We start from the raw sequence: 23,768 nt of genomic DNA on the forward strand, positions 1-23,768 counted from the left end.
TATGGTGGAAATCATGAACTTAGGGCAGCAGTTAGTGCTTGGTTCTTAAGAATGTTGTTTCCTTCTTGATTCTCAGGCAGTGTTTGGGGCAGTTGGGCAATCTAGGACCCTCCTGACTACCTTCCTCACTGGGTCAGCTACTGCCTCACTGGGCCAGCTACTGCCTCACTGGGTCGGCTACTGCCTCACTGGGCCGGCTACTGCCTCACTGGGCCGGCTACTTCCTCACTGGGCCGGCTGCTTCCTCACTGGGCCGGCTACTGCCTCACTGGGCCGGCTGCTTCCTCACTGGGCCGGCTACTGCCTCACTGGGCCGGCTACTGCCTCACTGGGCCGGCTGCTTCCTCACTGGGTCAGCTACTGCCTCACTGGGCCGGCTACTGCCTCACTGGACCGGCTACTGCCTCACTGGGCCGGCTGCTTCCTCACTGGGCCGGCTGCTTCCTCACTGGGCCGGCTACTGCCTCACTGGGCCGGCTGCTTCCTCACTGGGCCGGCTGCTTCCTCACTGGGCCGGCTGCTTCCTCACTGGACCGGCTACTGCCTCACTGGGCCGGCTACTTCCTCACTGGGCCGGCTGCTTCCTCACTGGGTCGGCTGCTTCCTCACTGGGCCGGCTACTGCCTCACTGGGCCGGCTGCTTCCTCACTGGGCCGGCTGCTTCCTCACTGGGCCGGCTACTTCCTCACTGGGCCGGCTGCTTCCTCACTGGGCCGGCTACTTCCTCACTGGGCCAGCTACTTACATGGGTAGAGAGAAAGCCCAAGCATGAAGGTGGCCTCAGTGGCTTATTCCCTCAGCAGGCGTGTGTCAGTCACCTCCTACAGTGCTGGGCGTCTAGAGATGAACACCCACTACAGAAACAAATGCAGTGATGGCCACAGGTTTCTATTCTTGCCCTGTGTGAAGAGATTCTCTTGGGAAGAGAGAAAACTTCTCAACTACATTATCCTATTTTCACAGCCCACTAAGCCACTAAAGAGGGTCAATTCATGGAGAGTTGACACCAATCTCTGTCGTCATCTCTGCCATGGTCCTTCATGAGTACATTGGCCTAAGCTGTTGCCACACAGGGTGAGGATGGTATGTTTCTAACAATGCCACCAGGAGCAGCAGAATGAGCCCTTCCCATTGAGTCCCCTGCTGTGTATGGTCCCAGAGTGGCCTCTGAGTGGGGGAAAGGACAGAGGTCTGCATCCTGCTGTCTGTACGCCAGTGGTTTTAGCCAGACATGCTGACCTGGACATGAGCAGAGATCTGGTCATGGTTTGTAGCAAAAGGAAGGGCCTCAGAATCACCTGGTGAGCTTTGTAAAGATGCAGATGTCCAGGCTCCAGTCTTTGCCCACCAATCCTGATTATGGTCTGGGGTGGGCCTCGCACCTCCCCTGATTGGGAAAGTTCACGAGCTGATGTGTAACGCAGTGGAAGAGTGCCAGTGGAGGTACAAGCACAGGTTTGTGCCAGAGGACGAGATGGCAGAATAACGATGCCATCCCTGCCCCATCTGAGTGTGCTCAGATGTCTCTCCTGACAGATTCCCTTCTCAATATTATCCTCCAGGAACTTGTGATTATCCTCCATCTAAGTCAAAAGCAGCTTAATTCCTCCAAAAACAGTGCCAGTTGGGCATTTTGCCTGGAAAGAGAGAAGCAAATCTGTGTCAGCGTCTTTGCTCCATTCAGCTGTGCAGCCTCCATGGGGCGCCCTCTCTGTGTAAACTGCCTATTCCCCTTTCGCTTCCTGTCACAGGAGTCCAGGACTTGGTTTGGTGCCTGGTTGGTGAAGTCAAGTCGTTCCAGCAGGACCCGGAGCCTGGCCGGATGCAGGCTTGGGCACAGTTGGCCAGATGCGATGTGGTTGGCAAAAAAGTCCTAGGTGGGCTGGGACAGGCGGGAGTCAGGAGTGAGATCCCAGAGCAGGGAGTAAGGCCAGGAGGGTGGCGAGCAGGCTGGAGGGGCAGCAGGGAGAGCGCTGCAGCGGCGGCCAAGGGGCCACACAGAGGCGAAACGTGTGAACACCCTTCACTGAGAGGCCACTCAGTTCACCTGCCTGAATCGCTCTTTGATACTAAATCCCTTCATCTTAAAGGACCTACCTCCTGACAGGTGCTTCTCCTTTGTCTGAGGGGTGGCCTCCCATCCGACCCTGTGTGGAGGGCTGGAGTCGCTGCATCAGGAAACCTGCAGGGGTTGTGACTTGAGGTCTTCTTGCCACAGAGGGAACTAATTCCCTCTCAGCCTAGCTTCATCTTCACTGGGATTCTTTTCTCCCCATGCATCATATTACTGTCCTGTTGACATCTAAGATCCTTGATTCTCTGGGACCAAAATAGAGACACTAAATAAGGTGGTCCTGCGTTTTAGTACAAGGCTGATGCTATCTCTGCTCTTGGGGGCTTATATTCTGGAAGAGAAAACAGGCAGCCCAGCAATGACCATAGGGTGTGTTATGTGCTGAGAGGTGGCCGCAGGAGCACCTGCCCTGATCTGAAGGAGGATTAGAGAAGGCTTTCCAGAAGAAGAGTGTTTAAGCTACCATCAGGGGGTAAGCAAGGCAGCATGTTGGAGGAACAGAAGGAGGTTCATTCTGGCCAAAACGAAGGGAGTGGGGAGAGGTGAGGTCAACAAGGAGTTGAGATGCCTCCTAGCCCCTTGTTTGCCACCATGGATGAGTATTTTCTGGTTACTGCATGACTCTGAAAGACACACACACACACCTCTCGAAATAGCTGCTCTGTCCCTTCTCATTTGGAGGAGACACAGAGTAATCTGGATTATAAGCCATCCGCCTGGGGCAGAGGCTCGCCTGCTGTAATCATCTTCTTCTGCCTTAGGATGCCACTCAGCCTCACATGGCACCAGATAGCTGATGAAGAACAGAAGTGACAAGGGCAAAATCAAAAACTCCAGAATGTATTCAGTGGGAAACTAAAGACAGAAGAGCTGTGCTCTTGTTCCGCTGACACGCCCAGCCCTGCTTTCCCTCATCAGAGGAGACCACTCTGCTCTGCCTGAATGACTAGCTGGGCAGTTCTTTAGAGGCTGTGTTTTATGCTTGTCGCTTTTAAGATGCCTAGACTTCTGAATCTTTAAAAGAAAGAACTAGAAAGGAAATCCCAAAGGCAGTTAGTTGGCAGGTCATCTGCTGGAATGAGGAGAGAGTTGTGACAGGTTTGGGGAGCTGGGGAGAAATACAGGAGGGAAGAACTGACCAGGAACCAATGGAAAAAGAAAGAACTAACTGCCTAAAGGTTGAGAAGCAAGGAAGGCCTGGCTGATAAATTTGTCATGGTGCCAGTTGACATAAGTGTGGGATTTTCTACAGCACTGCTCAGCCGTGCAGGAGCAGGAGAGAGAAATTGGATGATTGGAGGAATCCTCCTGGTTGGACCCAGCAAAGCAGGAGGGGCAGGCAGACCAGGCAGAGCAGTGATGTGGGGACTTGGGGAGGTGTCAGCAGACCCATGAGCCCTGAACACTGGGATGGTTGGTGAAGGAATCACCAGGAGGAAGCCAAGGAAAGAAAGGTCTTGGCATCATAGTGAGGACTCTGCAGGAGCTGACAGGCTCAATGAAGTCAAATAGCCTTATTAGTAAGAATAAGAAAGTAAGGAATAGGAAGTTGCACCATGAAAATATGGGCTTTCTATGCTTAAAATACTAGAAGTGCCAACTGCAGACAATGTCAAGCTCCAGGCAAGTGAATTGCTAGAGTGAAGGGGAAAGTCATTGGTGTGTGGGGTGAATTTCAAGGCCAAGGTTGTTGGCTGGGTCATGGATTTGGCAGGACTGGTTGAGGAGGTGACCATGGTATAGTGCCGTAGTCCTTGTTGAGGTCAAGGGACTGATTGAGAAGGTCTGCAGAGTCCAGTGAGAATGAGGAGCCCTGTGAGCTGGGAGCTTCACTCCTGCCTGAAAGATCATTCCTACTGAGGAGGTGACATCATTCATAAAGAGCATTTGTATTCCCTTGGAGAAGGAAGTTCTTCCTTCTATCGTCAGGTCATTTTAGTGTGATTGAAAAATTGGGAGGAAACTTCTTAAATGCCTAAACGGAATACCATATGAGGTGTCTAAAGTCCTGGCCTCTCAGTCCAGGCCTCTCAGTCCAGCTCTGTAGCCTGATACAGTGTCTGTCTAACTCCACCCTCTGAAGTAAGGTTTTCAAGGGTCAGTGGGAGGGAGCACATTCAAGCATTTACTGTGTGTCGGGCAGTGTGCGCATTCGTTTAAGCCTTAGTATTTTCTATCATTCTCATTTTATACATGCATAAAATGAACCCTGAGAAGTAAATGATTTGTTCAAGGATATGCAACTACTACATGACACACAAGGGCCATGAAGCCTGAGTCTTTAGCTATTTCCTATGCTGCCTCTGTTCTGCTTTGCGAATATGAAAATATGGTAGAATATTCAATGGTAAGGTGAGAAGACATGAAAGCAGATCACCTCCCACAATCCCCTATGCATCATGTGAGAGGGTTAATGGGTGCTGTGGGAGGGGGAGGGACCAACTGCATGCTCAGGGTGACTCCGGGAAGGCTTCGCAGAGGAGCTCATGCTTGGGATGTCCTGAGTCTGTAGGAGGCAGCTTGCCGTGTCATGTGCCGCCTCTTATGTGTTGGTCTGAAATTTGCCAGATCCCTTTCTTCTCCCTCAGTACTCTGTTTTGCCCCTTAGAGCCACAAAAAAATAATCCATTCCCTTTTCCATAAAAATCTCTCTTTGTTTGAATAGTGAAACTGCAGCTTTCTTATTCTTTTCCCCAAATTATACAACAATGACCCCCCTCCCCTGTCCTTCTTCCTGCTAGGTGTCAGGGACTAAGGTACTGTGCTATGCTTCGGGGACACAGAGAGCTAAAAAACAAAAACAAAAATGGCAGATGCTGGGCTTCAGGAACTTACAATCTGTGTGGGAGGAAGGATAGGCCAGAAAATACTTTACCAAAATTCCCAGCACCCAGCATAGTGGCTGGAGCATAATAGACACTCATTGTGTTGTTGAATTAGTCACACATGTTGATAAGTGACAGTAAGCCTAAGATGTTGAGGGGCCTGTGAAAGACCTGAGTCAGATCCAGAAGCAGGATGGTCGACTTCCCGAGCTGACCTCAGTCCTCAGGATGAACAGGACTTAACCAGAGGAGAACTTGGACGCAGAAGGAGCAGCAGATGCAGACACGGGTGGGGAGCTCCAGGTAGGGCATGGTGTACAGAGTCTGGGGAGTGGGTGGGGCCAGATGAGAGACAGTCATGCTAAGAAGATTGAGCTTAATCCTGGGGACGGATGAGTAAAATGCTCAGATGTGCATGTAGAATAGGCACAAAGACCAGTTTGAAGATTGTTGGAATAATCCCAGTGAGAACTGGTGGGAGCCTAAGCCCATTGTCTATGAAGAGTAGGGGACAGATTCAAGGGGGCTTAGGAAGTATAGTCCACAAGCCCGACTGGTCAGCTGGAGGAGGGGGCAGGGAAGGGATGAGTCCAGCTGGGGTCACGGAGAAGACAGTGTTGCCATTCACTTAGGGCTAGAGAAGGAAGAGCAGGTGTTGGAGAAGTAAGGTAACAAATGTGTTTGCTTTGGAGATGTTGAGCTGGAGATGCTGTGGAACATCCAGGTGAGGGTGTTTGGTCTTATACGAATGGATTTGGAGCCCAGGAGAGAACTGAATTAGAGGTGTGGTTCTGGAACTAAGTAGCACTTAAGTGGTATTTGTAACTGTTGGAGTGGATGATCTCATCCAAGAAAAGAAGAGAAGAGGGCTGAGGGCAGAACCCTTTGAAACACCAAAATTAGTTGCAGAGGGAGTAAAGCAAGGCCTTGGGTGGGTCTTGGGATAGTTGGAGAAGGAAGAAGAAACCGGAGGAAGCTAAGAATAGGAGCAGTCAGCAATTTCCCACTGAAATCGCATCTGGGTTGCCCACAGGGACCACATTGCTGTACCAAAGGTGCCACGATCATGGGAGGACTGACGCCTGGTTTTTCAATTTTGACCAAAGATTCTTAAGACTGGATTTGGGGACCTGCTGCTCTAGAGCAACCTTATCCTAGAACTGCAGCATTAGAATGTCCAGGCAATTCTTCTCATTAGGGAAGTCTGGGAATGATGCTGAATAAGCATTCCAGGCAATTCTTCTCATTAGAGAAGTCTGGGAATGATGCTCTAGACCAGCAGTTATTGGTAATAACCTGAAAATTCTTCACGACTACACACCCCCATTCTCCCACCCTACACCCAGAACATTCTGTCTAAGTTTCCCAGTTACAAGCCACTGTTCCTGGTGGGACTGTGTCATGAGACCCTCAGACATAAGGGGATGGAAATGCTAAAACACTGACCCAAAGGAGAGTTTCTGAGCAACTGAGTATTCAGGAATCTGGTGGAAATTCTGCGCTTAGGCAGATAATTGGTGCAACTCTACTTCTCGGAAAGCATTTAGACTGGAGCTCCTCACTGCCCCCAGTGTAGACAGTCTGATTGCCCACTCCCTTTTGTGTAATAATAGACCTGAATGTAATCCAACATCTTTTAAAAACCACCATATGTTTAAAAGCTGACTATTAAAGAATTGTGGAAGAGATACCATATGTAGACAAAAAAGACATTTTTGGGTTATTGCCATGGAAGAGAATTGGCTCTACTTGTTTATGTATTTAAGACCTAACACTGCTCAGTGTCCCCAGCAGTGAAGTTTGTGAAGTGTGCCTAATACATGTATTCTCAGGAGTAATTTTATAAATAAGGCCTCTGTCTCCACTAAAGGTATTAGGCATGAAAGTGGTTCAGAAGGCCTGTGCCCCTTGTGTGAAATTTCAGATTTGTGGAATTCAAACATTGTCATTTATTAATGAACAGTCAAGGTAAGTAATCTTTCCTAAATAGTTGGCTTGGGACATTGTCTTTCCAGGAAAAATGGAAACATAAATTATATTTATTTAAATGTTGCAGACTGGGCACGATGGCTCAAGTGTATAATCCCAGTACTTTGGGAGGCCAAGCAGGAAGGTCACTTGAGCCCAGGAGTTTAAGACCAATCTGGGCAAGACCCCATCTCTACAAGAACTTTAAAAATTAGCTGGGCTTGGTGGCATGTACCTGTAGTTTTAGCTGCTTGGGAGGCCGAGGCAGGAAGATCACTTGAGCCCAGGAGTTTGAGGTTGCAGTGAGCTATGCGCTGTACTCTAGCCTGGGGGACATAGCGAGATCCTGCTGGGAAAAAAATACATGTTGCAGAGAGAAAGGCCCTACTGAGTAGAAAGCTCAGTAATGTGCCTCTGAGGAGTATAGACACCTCTCCTCTTTGAAGTTATTTTTTTTAATACATTTATTGTGTATATTTTTAAAAATACATTTATTGTGTAATAAAATGAAATCACCTCATAAAGATATCTGCATTTCTATGTTTTTAAGTTCATGAAAAGTTAGAAATTCCCATGTTCATTGCAGCATAGACAATAATCAAGATAGGAAAACAATCTTGTTTGTTGATGAACAAATGGATAAAGAAACTGTACACATGCATTATTATTCAGTCTTTAAGAAGGAGATTATATCATTTGCCACAACTTTGAATTATTTTAGAAGGGAAGATTTAGGGATGGTGCTGCTGGAATGTCGGAGGGTGGCTAAGAAATGCCCTTTTAGATCCACAAGATACGCTTCAGATCAAAATATAGTGAGAGTGTGTTCTTTCTTCCGTTCATTCAATAAACATTTATTGGGTACCTTTTTTTGTGGCAAAATCTGTTCTGGTGGCTTTCTTGTTCCTCAGATATATTTGGGCCATCGGCATGAATTCAGGGTGAGCTCAGTTTGATCCTGGAAGGCAGCAATTGAATATCTCGTGCAACATTAAAGCTAAAGAATTGTTGGTGACTTCCCATTCTGAATTTAGCTGAGTCCTGAACTATGTGGACAGTTTTCCTTCCTCAAGAAGCCAGATAGCTTGGGCATAATCCTTGTATCAAAGCATGTGGTATAAAGTGGTGAAAGCACCAACCTAAGGGGACTTGGCTTCTCGGAGTACTTTACATTCAGATTAATCATCAGTCTCGAAGCTTCTGTCACTTCACCATTTGAATCTGAGGGTAATTTTGAGACTTCCAAATAACTAGCATTATTATTCCTCTTAGACAATAGAGAACCCTGAGGTTCGGGGAGCTCGAGTGATTTGCACAAGGTCACATGGCAAGGACGTCCCAGAGAGTCTCTCAGGGGACTAGCTCTGGGACATCCTTGCCATGCGACCCGTGCTAGAGTAAAGAGCACTTGGGGTCCCTCGCTCTCCCCAAGTGCTTTTTACTCCAACAGGGTGCTTAGTGGCCTAATACCCACCTCATCTCTCCAAGAGATCTGCCTCCCTTCCCATTTCACAGTGTTTAAAATGGAAGAAGGTAATGTGCCAAACTAAGAAGAGCTTGCAGCTAGAGCCAAAGGCTCCAAGCAGCTGCTGCAGTGCCTTGAGGGTGGCCAGGGCGGGGGTCAGCTTGGTGGTAGGAGGAGAGGGCAATGCTCGTCCATTTGGTATTTTGAGAACAGGAAGGCCACTCCTACCTCAGAGGATTATAGAACTCTGAGGCCTCTTTGGAAGCCTCTAGGGAGCCCTAAAAAGGACTAATGACTTGCCCAGGAAAGTTCTAGTGAATTTGCAAGTTCATTGAGCTATTTGGTAATTCCACACAAACACTGCTTTTACTTATTTACTTTATTTTTTTCAGTCTGAGGGATATGAGAAAGCAATTCGAGTAGCCTTCCAACCCTAAAGGCATCTCTGGTGAAACACAATGAGAAATTAATTCCTGCATTCAGCTGTTACCCCCTAATTCAAGGTTTTGTGACAGGTCCATGTCTGTTTAGCATAGTAACATGAGGTCTCCAGGCCCCTCCTAGGAGCCCCTTGGTTCCTTGGTTCCCCTCCCCCACTGATGGACTCTTGTGGATGAATCCAATCTTGCTCTAAAACATTATGTGCCATAGGCCCAAAGATAAAAAGACAGGTTTCTGCGCACGCACAAACACACTCTGGGCTGACTCCATAAATCTGCTACTTGCCTGAATATAGCAGAAACAAAATATGTTGCTTCCTCCTCATGGGAGGAATTGGCATGTCTTACACAAGGAAGGGGTAAGAGGAGGCCCCACTGGCCTTTTTGAACTCACCTCTCAGCTAGGGAAATGAATAACATCCTGACTGGACTCAGTGGAGTAGAAGTGGAGGGGAGGGAGGGGCAACTGGCCCCAAACTGCAGCCGCGGCCTACGAGTCTTCCTTACTCATTGGCGCCAAACTTGGCACACAATGAGGCCAGTGGGTTAGGGGGAAATCGTAACCAGATTAACACAGTGATTTGGGCATTTTTCGCACTTACTAATGAAGTGGGCTTTTTACAAGTCCCACGCAGAGCCTTCTCTCCAGGCAAGTGTAGCTTCTCACCCCTCTCCTCCAGGGAGTAAGGCCTGCCACAGGACAGGGTAGAGGTGACCCCACCTCAGCCTTGCCCTGCCCTTCTACAGCTGCGTGGAGGAGGCCCAGTGCCACCACCAGCTTAGTTCTTGGACTGCTCGCTGGGGCAGGAATTTCTCTCATTTGCCTTAATGAAGTGTTAACCCCAGTCCCTGGAACTTGTGTTAACACTTAACATGAGGCTGGAGCGAAGGGGAGAGGCGGGGGACTGGCAGTGTGAGGATTGAACCTATGGGGTGTGGAGGGAGGAAGAAAGGTAACGGAAACACTGGTTGAACGTCAGCTGGGTAAACTGAGCCAGTGTAATGGACTCGAGACTGATTTGCAAGACCAGGGTTCTGTGGGCTCCTGCTCTGTTCAGAGTGGGCGGTGGATGCCACGTCCCTTCCCTGGGCCTCAACTTCCTTATTTAGAGTAGATAGAAACAGATATACTCTAAGCAACCAACAGCTAAAAAATGCTCTGGGGGGAGCAGGACTGGGTGAGGGGAACACAGTGTAAGCAGGGATTCTCACACAGACCCCCCTGGGGACTTATAAAAATGCAGACTCTGGAGGAGCAGGTCTGGGAGGGGCCTTTCTATACCGCTGGGAGGCTGATGGGCGGACCATACTTTGAGTAGCACAAAATGGGGTTCCCTGGTCCACCTCTGCCCCTCACTTCTGTACTGTGTCCCCACTGTGAAAGGGGTAACTAGTAACAGTTGCCCTGTCTTCCTCCCTAGGGGTACCTTGAGGGTTAAGGGGGCAAACGCCTGTGAAAGCACCTTGTGAAGGGGAAAGCAGTGCGTGGTGTAAGGGATTATTGTCATTGTTAAGATTTCTCCGCCTCGTTGCTCACCCTGTGTGTTCCTGCAGCTTCTCAACTTTTCCCTACCTCCTCCCTGGTTTCCATGCCTGGGCTGCTGAGTCAGTGTGACCAGCCAAGGTTGAGCAAATACTCTGACATGTTAAAGCAGGAAATGACACTTTCCAGGCACCCCCCCTGATTCAGGTGTGGACCAAGCCCTGAACATACCTTGTGTGATCAATTCGAGTGATACCCATCTGAGCTCTACCCCACCTGCAAAGGCTACCAGCCCAGGCAGTGAGGCTGAAAGTCAGGGACGGCATCTCAGCCAGATCAGTCACTGTGGTTCCACTCCTGTGCCCTCCCCAGGCAGCCCCAATATTTCTGTAGTGTGTTGGTTTGTTCACTAAGACCTTCACATATGCTTCCCAAATATGTTGTAAGATAGGAAACTAGAGTGACTGAGGCAACTCATTTAACCACCCTGAGCCTCAGTATCCTCATCTGTAAAATGGAGTTAACAGCCTCTGTCCTGCCTAAGGTAAAAGTTGCTGTGATCCCACAGTCAACCTGAAAACACCGTGGAGATACGTGAGGCATTCATGAGAGAGCTCTTTGGTCCAGTGGACTCTACTCGCTGCCCTTGGGTGAGGAATATCCGTGCCTTCCCACTTGTGGTAAGACCATTCTGCATTATGGAAGGTCGTCCTCCCTCAAGGCCTGGCAGAAACCACCCCAGCCACTCCAGAGAGGGCGGCGTCTGGCGTCCGCAGTGCTGCTCCTCATCTTGCTCTTGTTAGGCTGAGTTTTTGATGAGCAGTGACAGCATGAGGGCCTGTGAAGTTGATGCTCTGTGACACAGGGGGCCCCGGTCCAAATGGCAGGCCAGGACCTCCTCTTCAGCCTGAGCCCCTGTAGCTGAAGATCTGGTGAAGGTTTGTCCCTTGCTGTGAGAACTGGTGAGTTGAGGTGGCTGAAGGAGGTGGAAAGGTAACCATGTGGCCTAAGCTGGTAGCACCATTTTAAAGTCCACATAGTTACACAACTACCAAAATAGCAAAGCCAAAAGTTGTTCAAGCACCAACATAGTCTCCTCTTATACCAGCAGGCCCATGAGAACCCTCCTCTTCAGGGTGAGTGGAGACTCCTCCCTTCCTCTCCCCAGAGCACTACCCCAGGGGCTTAGAGGAGAAAATAGCCTCCTGGTTCCAAATAGGAGTCAATTGCCCCCTACCCCCAAATCCCTGAGGCCAGCAGTGCCCAGGCCTGCCAAGCTTGGGCCTCCAGACATCCCAGCCAGCTGGGAAGCAAAAAGATCTTGCTCTGAGGAAAGACAGATTCTCAAAGAAGAGCGAGAGTAAAAGGGCAGCACCTGTGGCTCAAGGAGTAGGGCACTAGCCCTATGTACCAGAGGTGGTGGGTTCAAACCTGGTCCCAGCCAAAAACTGAAGGAAAAAAAAAAAAAAAAGAAGAAGAGAATAAAAGGTCAAAAATAATTCAAAAGGACAAACCACTCAGTCTATATGTATATTGAGTTTCACATCCAAAATCCAGTTGTGGTAAATCTGGTTTTGGAGACTTCTTTGATTAACAAAAACAGAAGATTTCTTGGCCCCAAGTTCCAAGCATCAAAGTTCCCCTTAGTTGAGAGCCTTGCATTTGACTTATTTGTGGAGCACAGAAATCACGGGATTTTAGCTGGGTTGCTTCCCCTACCCCCTGCCACCCAACTGCAAGAACCACTTTAAAATTCTGGAATAGGAAGGCCGAGCTAAAAACCATCTTACTAATACTACAGCCATATTTTGAAAATCAGAATGCATCAGGGGTTTCAGTGGGGAAACACTTTGTAGCTAGATAAACCTAGAATTAGAATCCTGACTTTACCCTTGATATTATCATTGTAGCAGAAATGTTACTGCTCTCTGCCTCAGTTTCTTCAGCTGTAAAATGGAGATAACAGCATCCACCTTGGAGTTATTGGGGGTGATTTAAATGAAGTAGTATATATTAAGTAGCTAGCTATGCCTGGTGCAAAATGGACACTCAACAGATGTTAGTTCTCTTACCTTTCCTGACATCTGATCTGACCACAGACCTAATTATGTGGAGTCAGGACTGTCCTAGAAAACTCAGTTTGTATGCTTGCTGTCTTAAGAGATACAGTTCCATGAAGTTTTTCCATTCGAGGAGTTGTTAGGTTTCCGAGGATGCAGTTTGTCTTACAGTGTATTCTGAGCCTTGCCGTAGGAATCCTGTAACAGAGTACGGTGCATACATTTTCTCTCCACCCATAGAAACAGGCCAACGCTCCCTGAAGGAGATATTTTCATTAGTCTAGACATAAAATGATTCTGCTCTTCCCACTTGGAAGAGTAGGAGTCGTGACTGTGTTGGTTTAAAGCCGAGTAGGAAAGGGTCTCTGGAATCTAGTTTAGGAACTGCCAGTGTCAGCCTTACTTGGAAAGCTCTCTTGTTCCCTGAAGCACCTCTAGGTCTGAGTATGGAGCTAGTTGAAATTCTGGGACCTGCAGCGATGACTGATGTCCTGGGCGCAGGCAGAGGGCAGGAGCATGCCCGGCGACCTCATGATGTGTGAAGGATTCAGATCTCCCTTGACAACCATAAAAAGATCCCTTAGGAAACTGTGTCCTGTTCAGCAAAAGGGTAGTAGTGGGGGGAGGAGAGGACAGGTAAAGGCACTTGATTTAAAACCGACTCCTTCCGGAGTTGTTCTTCTAGCCCATTCTGATCTGATATATGAAAGTGGTACAGAGGTGGAATTGTTTCTGCCACTTTTCACACACAAGTTGGTGCACATTCCTGATATGAATTAAAAAGAAATATGCCCTATGTACACAGGGATGAGTCAACGTTGCGTGCAGCCTGCCATGGCCACTAGGGGAAGAGTCAAGCACGGGCCATGGAGCTGCAGGGTCACCTGCCCTCCGCTGAATCCAGACTGAGCACAGCAACTTGACAGGAAGGCCACTCGGCCAGGTCAGGCCTGCCCTCCACGCTTCCTTTAGGCGTCCTCCCCACTTCCAGGAGGCATGTTTTCCTCCCTCAATTTTCCTTTTTTTCCTTTCTTCTTCTTATTCTTTTTTTTTTTTTTTTGAGACAAGAGTCTCACTCTATTGCCCTGGGTAGAGTGCCGTGGCACCACAGCTCACAGCAACCAGAAGCTCTCGGGCTTGAACAATCCTCTTGCCTCAGCCTCCCGAGTAGCTGGGACTACAGGCACCACCACAGTGCCTGCCTTGTTTTTCTATTTTTAGTAGAGACAGGGGTTTTGCTCTTGCTCAGGCTGGTCTGGAACTCCTTAGCTCAAGCAATCCACCTGCCTTGGCCCCCAGAGTGTTAGCATTACAGGTGTGAGCCACCAGGTCCTGCCTCTTTTCTTTTCTTTTTTTTTTAAAGAGTCCCCTATAATCCAACTACCCAGAGCAACTGTAGTGAACATTGTGTCACAAATCTTTTTAATGTTTTTCTATGCTTCTTTTATTAGTTTGTTCACTAACCGTATACTTGTGGCTTGCTAGTTTATTTAACATTGTACTTTAAAGAATTCACCATTATAAGCATCGTTTTTCATGGCTGCCTAATATTCTGTTGCTTCTACTGAAAGAATGAAGTATATCTCAGTTTAGGAAATGGGGACTAAAAAAAGGAAGAATGAAGTATAATTTACTTAACAAATACCTCTGTAAGCCTGTGTCAAAGTGACCGTGAGCATATGTATGCGCGAGGTTTGTTGCTTCCTAGATTATTTACCTGGGCTAGATTTCTGGAAGTGGCATGCCCTTTAGACAGCTCATACCAATAACATCCCCACCAGCGACAGTCTCCCTCGTTCCATCCTTACCTGCATTGAGTATGATCCTGTTGTTTATTAAAGAATTTAGGAAGCTGTAAAGTCCTATCCCCACCCTCAGATGTGGGGAGATCACTGAGATGTATGAGGGACCTAACCTTCCTCAGAGCTAAGAAGTATTTCCCCTACTCGCCTGTGCCCCCTACATAGCATCCTCAGAGAAGTGGGGTACACATAGCCACCTATCTGCTTTGACACTGCCATCCAAGACCCTTGCTACATAATTAACACGTTTACCAACGCCCTTAATGGTGTCAGTGCCCAGGCCAGGACTGCCTTGGCTATTCCCCACCCCAGCGTCACTCCTCTGGCTGCTTGTCCTCTCATTCAGGCTTCCTCCATCACTCTCTCAGCCTATCTTAGAATCCCACTGTCCCTAAGAAGAGCAGCTCGCCAAGCCCTGGGGTAATCCTCTACGTTTAAATGGCCCTGTGCAGTTTTACAAGGCATTTGTCAAAAGACAAAATTATAACAAATTTAGTTATAGATCTAATTGGCTTTGCAATTTCATGAATCCAAGCAGCCTCCTTTCTACAAAATACAATGAGAGCTCCCTCTGGACAGCAGCAGAACGGTAGGTTTTATAGAGAACGAGGAAATCGAGCAATAGAAAAAAAAGTTGACTGGAGGGTTAAAGTGGAGGCTTCCTTATGACACTGACTCAGGCAGACCAGAATCTCCTGGTTTCCGAGAAAAACTGGTCTGTTTGGGGATCTATCTGCTTCCTTAAAGTTTCGTTTTAACTGTGTGGCATTTAGCATGAGGGACTCCATTTTGGTTTGGTCTGGTCTGTTGGGACCCAGTGCAGGATGGACCAGCTGATCTGATGCTCACAATGGCTCTGATGGCAATACTCTTTTCCCTGTTGTCTAGGTGTAATATTTTCTCTCTTATTTGTGGAGGCCCAGAAGTTCAAAACCAGGGCCTCAAAAGAGTCATGTTAGCTTTCCTTGCCTCTTCCAGCTTCTGGTGGCTCCTGGAGTCCCTTCACTTGCCTCTGTCTTCACATGGCCTTCCAGCCTCTTTTTTCTCTTTTAAGGGCACCCTTCAATGCATTTAGGACCCACCCTAAATCCAGTTTGATTTCAGTTTGAGACCTATAGTTACATCTGCAAAGACCCTAGTTCCAAATAAGTCACATTCTGAGCTCCAGCTGAACATACCTCTGTCTGGGAGTGGCTGGCGGATGACTATTCAACCCACTGCAGTAGGTAAGGAAACCAAGTTCCAGTGAGGGGAAATGACTTTCCCAAAGCCATACAGTGAGAAAGTGACGGGAGATGGCATTTGAACCCAGGTTTTCTGCTTGCCATGTGCCTTTAATTAGGTGAGAACAAGACTCTTACGTTATGAGTACTATGTAATGAACAGTTTCACAGAAAATTAAATTGGTGGTTTTACCCTAGGATACGTCAAACTCAGTTTAACATTGCGCTGTTAGTGTGTTATTGTTAATTACGTAGAAACTCTTAGTGCAATGTGTATCCTTTAATGGGAGTCATTCATTCATTTTCCACGTAAAAGTGGGAAAATCAAGTCCCAAAGGGGATTAGTGACTTGCCCAGAGGAACAAGAAAAGTTAATGGGTGAATTCCAATTATAACATAGATGTCTTGATTCTGACCTTTAAAGTATGCATTATGATCATATATTGTAATTATGAAATTGACTTCATTGTCAAAATCAGTTGAGACTTTTTTTAGCTGTGTTGGTACCTTTCTTCTCATCAGTTCACTTCTAAACACAAAGTAGTGTTAATAGATCCTTTCAAAATAGCACAATGCCCCAAACCTAAACCTTATAGCCTTGGATAAAGATGGTTCACTGAGTGTCACAAGTTTGGTAAGTATTGGATAGCTGAAGTCAGAAAGATTGCTGTAGTCCAGGCCTCTTTGCTCTGCACCATGTATGTCTATGGATGTGGGACTGCAGTTATCTCGGGTACCAACCTCAATGATTGACAGGGACACAGAGGGTTCTCATATCCTCTCCCCCTACTCACCTTCCCAACCTGTTTGTCATGACATGGTGTGGACTAACATATAAAATGTACCCATGGACACATCTGGTAGTGAAGTATATTAATCAGTGTTCTTCAGAAAAACAAATAATAGGAGACATGCAGACAGATGTATAGATATGAGTTTTATGGGAATTGGCTCATGATTTGGGGGGTCAAGAAGTCCCACTACCTGCTGCTGCAAGCTGGAGAACCAGGAAAGCTGGTGGCAAGTTCAGTCTGAGTCTGACGACCTGGTAACTAAGGGAACTGTAAGTCCTGGTGAAAATTCAAAGGCCGGAGAAACAGCAGCACCCACAGGCCAGAGGAGATGGTTGTCCCATCTCAGAGAGAATGGATTTTCCCCTCCTCCACCTTTTTTATCTGTTAGGTCCTCAGTTGAATGATGCGCCCCCTCCCCACCATTATGAAGGTAGATCTTCTTTACTCAGTTAACTATTTCAAATGCTAATCTTTTCCAGAAACGCCCTTATAGACACACCCAGAAATAATGTTTTACCTGCTAGCTGGGCATCTCTTAGCCCAGTCAAGTTATGTAAAATTGACCATCACACCGAGTAAAGCTAAATTCCTCAGCTTGTGCTTATGTGAGTCAACCTACAGTGTAGAGAAAGGAGTGTGGCCCACAGCAGCAGCCTTCAGCCCAGTTTGGTGAGCACTTTGGTGAGCCAGGCAAGGAGGCTCTACAGTGGTTGTGTGTATCATGTCAGAGATCATTTCTCAGTTATGAGAGGCAGCATTATTATCTCGAGCTCTCATCCAAGGGCTTACATCTTCAAGAGCATTGTTCAATGCAGGTTTTGCTTTTGATATCTGGTCTCCCTGGTAACTAGAAATATGATCAACAGGCTCTTAGCAAAGCCCAAACCCTGTTCTGAATCTAACTGATGCGAAGTAGAGGTTATGCCACAGTCTCATAAATAGCGAGGGTGTGATCAGATACCATCAGCTGAGAAGGGCATCCTACCTGCCTCACTCCACCTCCACCCCAGGCTGCCTTGCCCCTGTAATGGTGGCACACAAAGGCAGGGCACATGTCCGAGGCTCCCTATGAGCTGCCAGCTTACCAGCTGTCATAGCATGCCTTTAATGCTATGACCCAAGAACCTGACCCATTTCTCCTCTGAGGAGAGAGTGTAACACTGGGTGCCAAGCTAGGAAGCAGGATTCAGGGGTCTTGCCCATATGAGACCAGCTCTCTATGCCATCTCAGGTAGATTGTTTTGTTTTCCAGTTCCAGAATCTCCAATATAAAATAAGTGGACAAAAGACAATAGAGTAAAACTGTGAGATTGTTTTCTGCTTAGTTATCATCCTCTGCCTTCCTCTTTTTAAATTTTAACTCCATTTTCTGCCTAGATATTCAGACTTTGGTACCCCACCCAAAGGGTATTGACTCCAAAGTGACTGTCAAATTTCTAAGATGGTCATAATAAGCAAACCTGCTCTGAGCAAGCATTGTGGGCAAAGACCTGAACTTGTCCCATTATGAAGGACTCCACGCCTGCAGGGATTTCTATTTATTTTATTTTATTAAATCATAAACACATAGATCATGTGGTTCTCAACCTTCCTAATGCCACAGCCCTTTAATACAGTTCCTGTGGGCCATGACCCACAGGTTGAGAACCTCTGCTCTAAACTGTTGGAAAAACAGATCATGGGAACAATAGAAGTAAGGCCTTCTGGAAATAAGAGTATAGGAATGATCTGGGGTCCACGAGCGGGCTTCAGAGGCATCCATAAACACCTATAATTGCTCACATAATTCTGTGTATGCAAGCACTCATATTTTTGGTAAGTACATAGCTTTCATCAGCTTCACCTGGAAAGGTAAAGAACCTTTTTTACCATCAGAGTTTGTGTAAGAACATCCATCATACTTTGTGTAGTTGCTCAAGGTTTCATTGCGCAGTTGGACTTGTACTCGCTTTTGGAAAATGGTATTCAGAGAACAGTGGGGAAGGAGGCCACCTGCAGGAAGGCTCCCAGGAGGCATCCTGGAAAGACTATTACATTTAGGACCAATTGCCTCATGTCTCTCAAACTCAGTGCAATATGAATCTGTAAAACGGTGATAATTGCTGCTTCTCAGAGTTCTGTAAAGGACCATGAGCTTTTTATTTTATTTTATTTTTTGACTCACTCTGTGCCTGCATACAGTGCTTGAGTCATATCACAGTGGACGCTAATCAATATTTGATGAATGTGTGAGTTAACGGAAATGATACATGCTAGAGGGCTTTGCAAATAGCTGAGGCTGCTTGACGGAGAGATCTTTGTTGCTAAGCATGTGTATTTTGTGCTCTGCAAACAGCTTGCACTAAGTGAGCATCTTCTCCCCCTTGAAACTGATCCTTTACTCCATAATGGGACTCAAAGGGCCAGCTCATCTCATGGAGTGTCTCTGGGCTAGCTGGATAAATGATAGTGGTGCCATCAACACTGACAAGATGTGCAGTTTCCTAAGAGCCCAGAGGTGACCTCACCCTCCAAGGGCTTGGCCTCTTCACCCCAGTGCCTGCCCGACACACACCTGCAGCCCTGCTCTCACTCCAGGACCTGGAGACTCCAGGAAGAGGCTGCCAGGAGTGGAAGGGAGCACAGAAAGGGGGCATCACAGAGCTGCTGTTGGGACTCCTTCCAGCAGGGTAATCAGGACCACTGACTGGATCCTTTCTGTGACTTTTCAGCACAGTAGAAATGATGAGTTTCTTCTTTGCTGAATACTTTCGGTATCTCCCTCCTCCTACCCATGACTTCCTTCCCAGGCCCACACTAAGAGAACAGACCAATCAGTTTTTTTCCTCCTGTGTGCTGTCCAGGGGACAAGGAGACTCGCCATCATACCAGGCCACCTCAAGGATCTTGGGCATATTGAGAGTGGAAAATATTTTTTAAAAGCATCGGTTGAAGGTAACAGGAGTTCTCAAAACAAGTTAGAAAAGAGAGGTGATTTCTAGATATAATAGTTATCTGCATTGTAAATGCTGCTAAGGGAAGCAGCATATGAGCTAAGAATTAGGAGCCCTTGCTCCATACCTGTCACTGAAAGACTTTGAACATGTCACTTAACCTTTCTGAGCATCCAATTCCTCCTCCATTAATTGGGGTAGCACCTATACTCCCTCTCAGGATCATTGCGATAGTCAAAATCCATCCAGGCACAGTGGCTCAGGCCTGTAATCCCAGGTACTTGGGAGGCTGAGGCAGAAGGATCCCTTGAGCCCAGGAGTTTGAAGCTACATTGAGCTATGATGGTGCCTCTGTGCCCCAACCTCAGTGACACAGCAATCTCCTGTATCTAAAGTAAGTAAATAAAGAAATATTTTTAAAAGCCTCAAGTAATAGGAAGATATACATATTTGTTGCTATTAACATATACATGACCACACCTGTTTTGTATAGAATATTCTTTCTCTGTCAGTTACTTTTATATGTATCTAATGCAATCCTCACAATAGCCCAATTTGGTTGTGTTATTTTTCCATTTTTATGGATCAGAAATCAGAGACTCAGGCCCAGAGTCATACAGCTAGGATGTGTTAGAGTCCAGGTCCATTTCTATTATCCACTGTAAGCCTAGCTCATGATTCTTTTCTCCTATACTTTGTTTGTTACTTTTACCCTTAAAATATTACACACGTCTCTGGCCTTTATCATCTGTAAGGACTGGGCCCACCCTCTTCACTGAACCTTTCTTGCCTTAACAGTTTTTGAATTTTTATTTGTTTGTTTTTTGGCTTTTTGGTTTCCTTCCGATTTGGCTTATGATACTGCGCTTGGCCATGCTGTCAGCTCCCCCGCCCTGACCTCTAAACACACTACGGACAAGCACGAGCTGAGCTCCTTCCTAGAGGCAGGCACTCTGCTCCTGAGAAGTGAGAAAACAAATGCTCATTCCCTTCACAGGTTTCCAGACTCTGAAACATCTCTGTCTGTAAGAAGGCAGAAGGGCCACATTTTCTTGTCATCCCTTCTTCAGAAATCATTAAGCATGTGTGTCCCAGGCAGGCCCTTCAGAAAAACAACGGTGCTGTAGCTCTTGATCTTGTCAAGTAAGACTGGGAAGCGCTAGTGGGAAACATAGATGCCTGGTGGGACCTCGCTCAGTCTCCTCACTCCTGTGAGACAGGGCAAAGAGTTATTAGGTCCACTTTAGAGACGGAAAAAGGAGATAGAGGGATTGCCTGGCATCACTCAGTGAGTGGGCAGCAGAATCAAAGCTGAGTTTATGTCAGGAGCCGCAGTGTGTCCTTGGGGAACTGGGCACCAGGAGTTGTTGCCAGTGGTGGTTGAGTGTTGGCTCCAGGCTTGGCACTGCTATTACGTGACCCTAGCACAGTTCAGGCCCTGGGAGGATCAGCTGACCCTCAGCACCCTGCCCCCAATTCCCAGCACCTAGCTCCCCAGACCCACACCCTGAGCCTATGTGATGGAGAGAGACGGTGGTGGAGGGCGAATCCCCACTCCTGAGTCCTCTCTGACAAGCTGGTCCCAAGCAACCCACTCCCAGGGTAGGGGCTTCCTTTTGTAGAGATGCATTTATAGATGCTGCCTGTAGGGAATCTACCCTACAGTTTGGTAAGAGATAAATCAAAGCCAAACTTGGTTGATGAAATTCGGGAGCCAGTAGTGACCCTTGCCACACATATAAATCCCAGCAGGCTGGACAAGAGCCTTTGTCTGGCCTGGAGAGTTCGGGATTATCTGGCCCTCTTTGCTGATGTATGGAGTCACCGGCTGTCAGAGTGTTTACTAACGGTTATCACCTCAATGCTTTGGCCATTATCAGAGGCAGGGCCACCTGCCGGGGCTGGGGCTCGCACCCTCTCTATTACCACCTGTCATTGGCAGGGAGTGTGTGCTGACACTGCCCAGGCCTGACTGCCTAGGAAAGATAGTTTCTGACGGCTGATCAAAGAAAAGAAGCAAGGCCTGATAAAGCATGTGTGTTTCGTGTACTTTTAACTCTGGGAAGCGTTGGCATTTGCATTTTTTCCCCATCTTCCTGGTGCTGGCAGGAACCAAGCCCAATAAATGCAGTGGATTCAGTTACCTAATCACTGGGGAAATGGTATGTGCTTAAAGCAACAGAGCATGACTATAATCTCCTTCCGAGAGAGTAGATGAAATAAGCTTTCACAGAAGACTTGCTGTATAATAAAGTAGAATAATTTAAATTTGGACTTTGAAGTGATCTTGCATGTAAAATCTAATCTTGGCATTCAGCAGAACACCATGTACTTTTTGGAATTGGGGAGCAGCTTTGGCTTGAGGAAAGATCTTTGCTGAAGATGCTATCACCCAACGCTATTGCTGGTATCCTCCTAACAATGCCCTGGTCGTGCACATGTCCTCAGACAGCTGGAAGAGAAATGCAGTGGAGTAGAGCAGGTTCTAGACTGAGCATCAGGAGATCTGAGTTCTTGGACCAAGTCTGCCACAAATTTGTTGTTTGATCTTGATTCATAGCTCCTAGGAGCTTCAACTGTAAAGTGAGGAGGTTGGATGTAGGTTATAGAATATAATGGTTTAGAAAGCTTTATAAAAAAACAAAAAAAAATGAAAGTTCTTCAGTTCTTTCCCCCTTCCAGTAGCTCTGGTGCTTTTCTGTATTCTTTTCTAATTTCTAATAAAAGTCCTATCTTACCACTGGGGGAAAAAAAAAAACATTAGGTGGGCAGCACCCATAGCTCAGTGGGTAGAGCGCTGGCCATATACACAAAGGCTGGTGGGTTCAAACCTGGCCTGGGCCAGCTAAAACAATGAGAACTGCAACATCAACAACAACAACAACAACAGCAACAAAAAATAGCCGGGCGTTGTGGCGGGCGCCCATAGTCCCAGCTGCTTGGGAGGCTGAGGCAAGAGAATCGCTTAAGCCCAAGAGTTTGAGGTTGCTGTGAGCTGTGACACCATATCACTCTACCAAAGATGACAAAGTGAGACTCTGCCTCAAAAGAAAAAAAAACAAAAAACATTAGGTGGCTTGGTGCCTATAGCACAGTGGTTATGATGCCAGCCACATGCACCAAGGGTGGAGGGTTCAAAACTGGCCCTAGCCAGCTAAACAAGAATGACAACTGCAACAAAAAAATAGCTGGGCATTGTGGCGGGTGCCTGTAGTCCCAACTACTTGGGAGGCTGAGGCAAGAGAATTGCTTAAGCCCAAGAGTTTGAGGTTGCTGTGAGTGTGACACCATGGCACTCTACTAAAGATGACATAGACTCTGTCTCAACAAAAAGAAAAGAAAAGAAAATTAGGCTATGCAACCCCTTCCTTAAATGAAATTTTGGGTAGAGTGTCATCGTATCAAACAGAGAAATGTATAGATGTTTTGGTTGAATCTGGAAAAGGGGGTTCCCTTGTCCCAGTTCTTGAGGCAGTCTCAGAAGACCAGAGGAACCCTGCTGCACTCAGAAATAATATTAAAGCTGGGTGCAGTGGCTCGTGCCTATAATCCCAGCACTCTGGGAAGCTGAGGCGGGTGGATCGCTGAGCTCACGAGTTCAAGACCAGCCTGAGCAAGAATGAGACCCTGTCTCTAAAAAATAGCCAGGTGTTGTGGCAAGTGCCAATAGTCCCAGTTACTTGGGAGGCTGAGGCAAGAGAATAGCTTGAGCCCAAGAGTTTGAGGTTGCTGTGAGCAATAATGCCATCGTACTCTATCAGGGGCAAGAAAGTAAGACTTTGTCTCAAAAGAAAAAAAGAAAGAAAGAAAAAGAAACAATTTAAAAACCACTAGCCTCAGTGTCACATGAGTCATTCTCCGGAGGTCTACACTGGGATCCACTGGCATGAGCTGCTGCACACCCCTTGTGGTGTCATCCATCCTACAAGGGCTAAAATGGACCCTGGGCACAGAGGAGTGTTGGTGGCAAGTAGGCAAAGAGAGCAGCCTGCTCCCTGAAGGCACAGGCTCAATGTCACATGTTCCATGTGTGCCGCAGGTACCTATGACCGGAGCGTGACCCTGCTGGAGGTGTGTGGGAGCTGGCCTGAGGGCTTTGGGCTGCGGCACATGTCGTCCATGGAGCACACCGAGGAGGGCCTCCGGGAGCGGCTTGCTGACGCCATGGCTGAGTCGCCAAGCCGGGACGTCGTGGGGTCTGGAACAGGTAACAATGACATCAGACTTGCAGCCTGACTTGGTTACGACTGGCACCTGTTGGCGCAGAGTTTTTGTGGCAGGAGAGAGTGTGTGTTTGTTTTTACCATTCATTTTTTTAGTTAGCACTCTGATTGCTGTCCATTTTAGAAGAGTCTGGCGTTGGGAAACCCTATATGAAGGGAGTTCCCAGTGGAACTGTCCTCTCCCACGTGGAATAGCACACACAGAGATGCCATGATAAGCACAGCTGTGTAAGTGGCTCCTAGAAGGACACCTCACTCCCCGGGGGAAGGGAGCTTGGAGCCCCAGATCCCCAGCAGGGCTTCGGCACCGAGCCCCGAGGCAGTACGCCTTCTTCCTTCATGCTTGAGGCCTTATTCAAGGGCGAGGAACAGTGGGGCCTGCCAGCCAACCAGGGTGGGAGCCAGAACGGAGCAGGCCAGGGCGGTTTCAGCCCCGGAAACCTTTCCTCATGCTGTCTTCCGCTCTGTACTTTTGCCT

The 23,768-nt window shown here is 47.4% G+C and overlaps 1 protein-coding gene across 9 annotated transcripts in view; it reads left to right on the forward strand.

Moving 5' to 3' along the window:
- BCAS3 (BCAS3 microtubule associated cell migration factor) overlaps positions 1 to 23,768 on the forward strand; it is a 657,493-nt gene that overhangs the window by 611,405 nt on the left and 22,320 nt on the right. For all 9 annotated transcript variants that reach the window (XM_053567923.1, XM_053567926.1, XM_053567929.1 and 6 more), the window contains one exon: positions 23,107 to 23,274. In XM_053567923.1, the coding sequence (XP_053423898.1) occupies positions 23,107 to 23,274 (168 nt within the window). The remainder of the gene's footprint in view (positions 1 to 23,106; positions 23,275 to 23,768) is intronic.

The sequence above is a fragment of the Nycticebus coucang genome, chromosome 18 (assembly GCF_027406575.1).
Source record: "Nycticebus coucang isolate mNycCou1 chromosome 18, mNycCou1.pri, whole genome shotgun sequence".
In the NCBI taxonomy this organism is placed as follows: domain Eukaryota; kingdom Metazoa; phylum Chordata; class Mammalia; order Primates; family Lorisidae; genus Nycticebus; species Nycticebus coucang.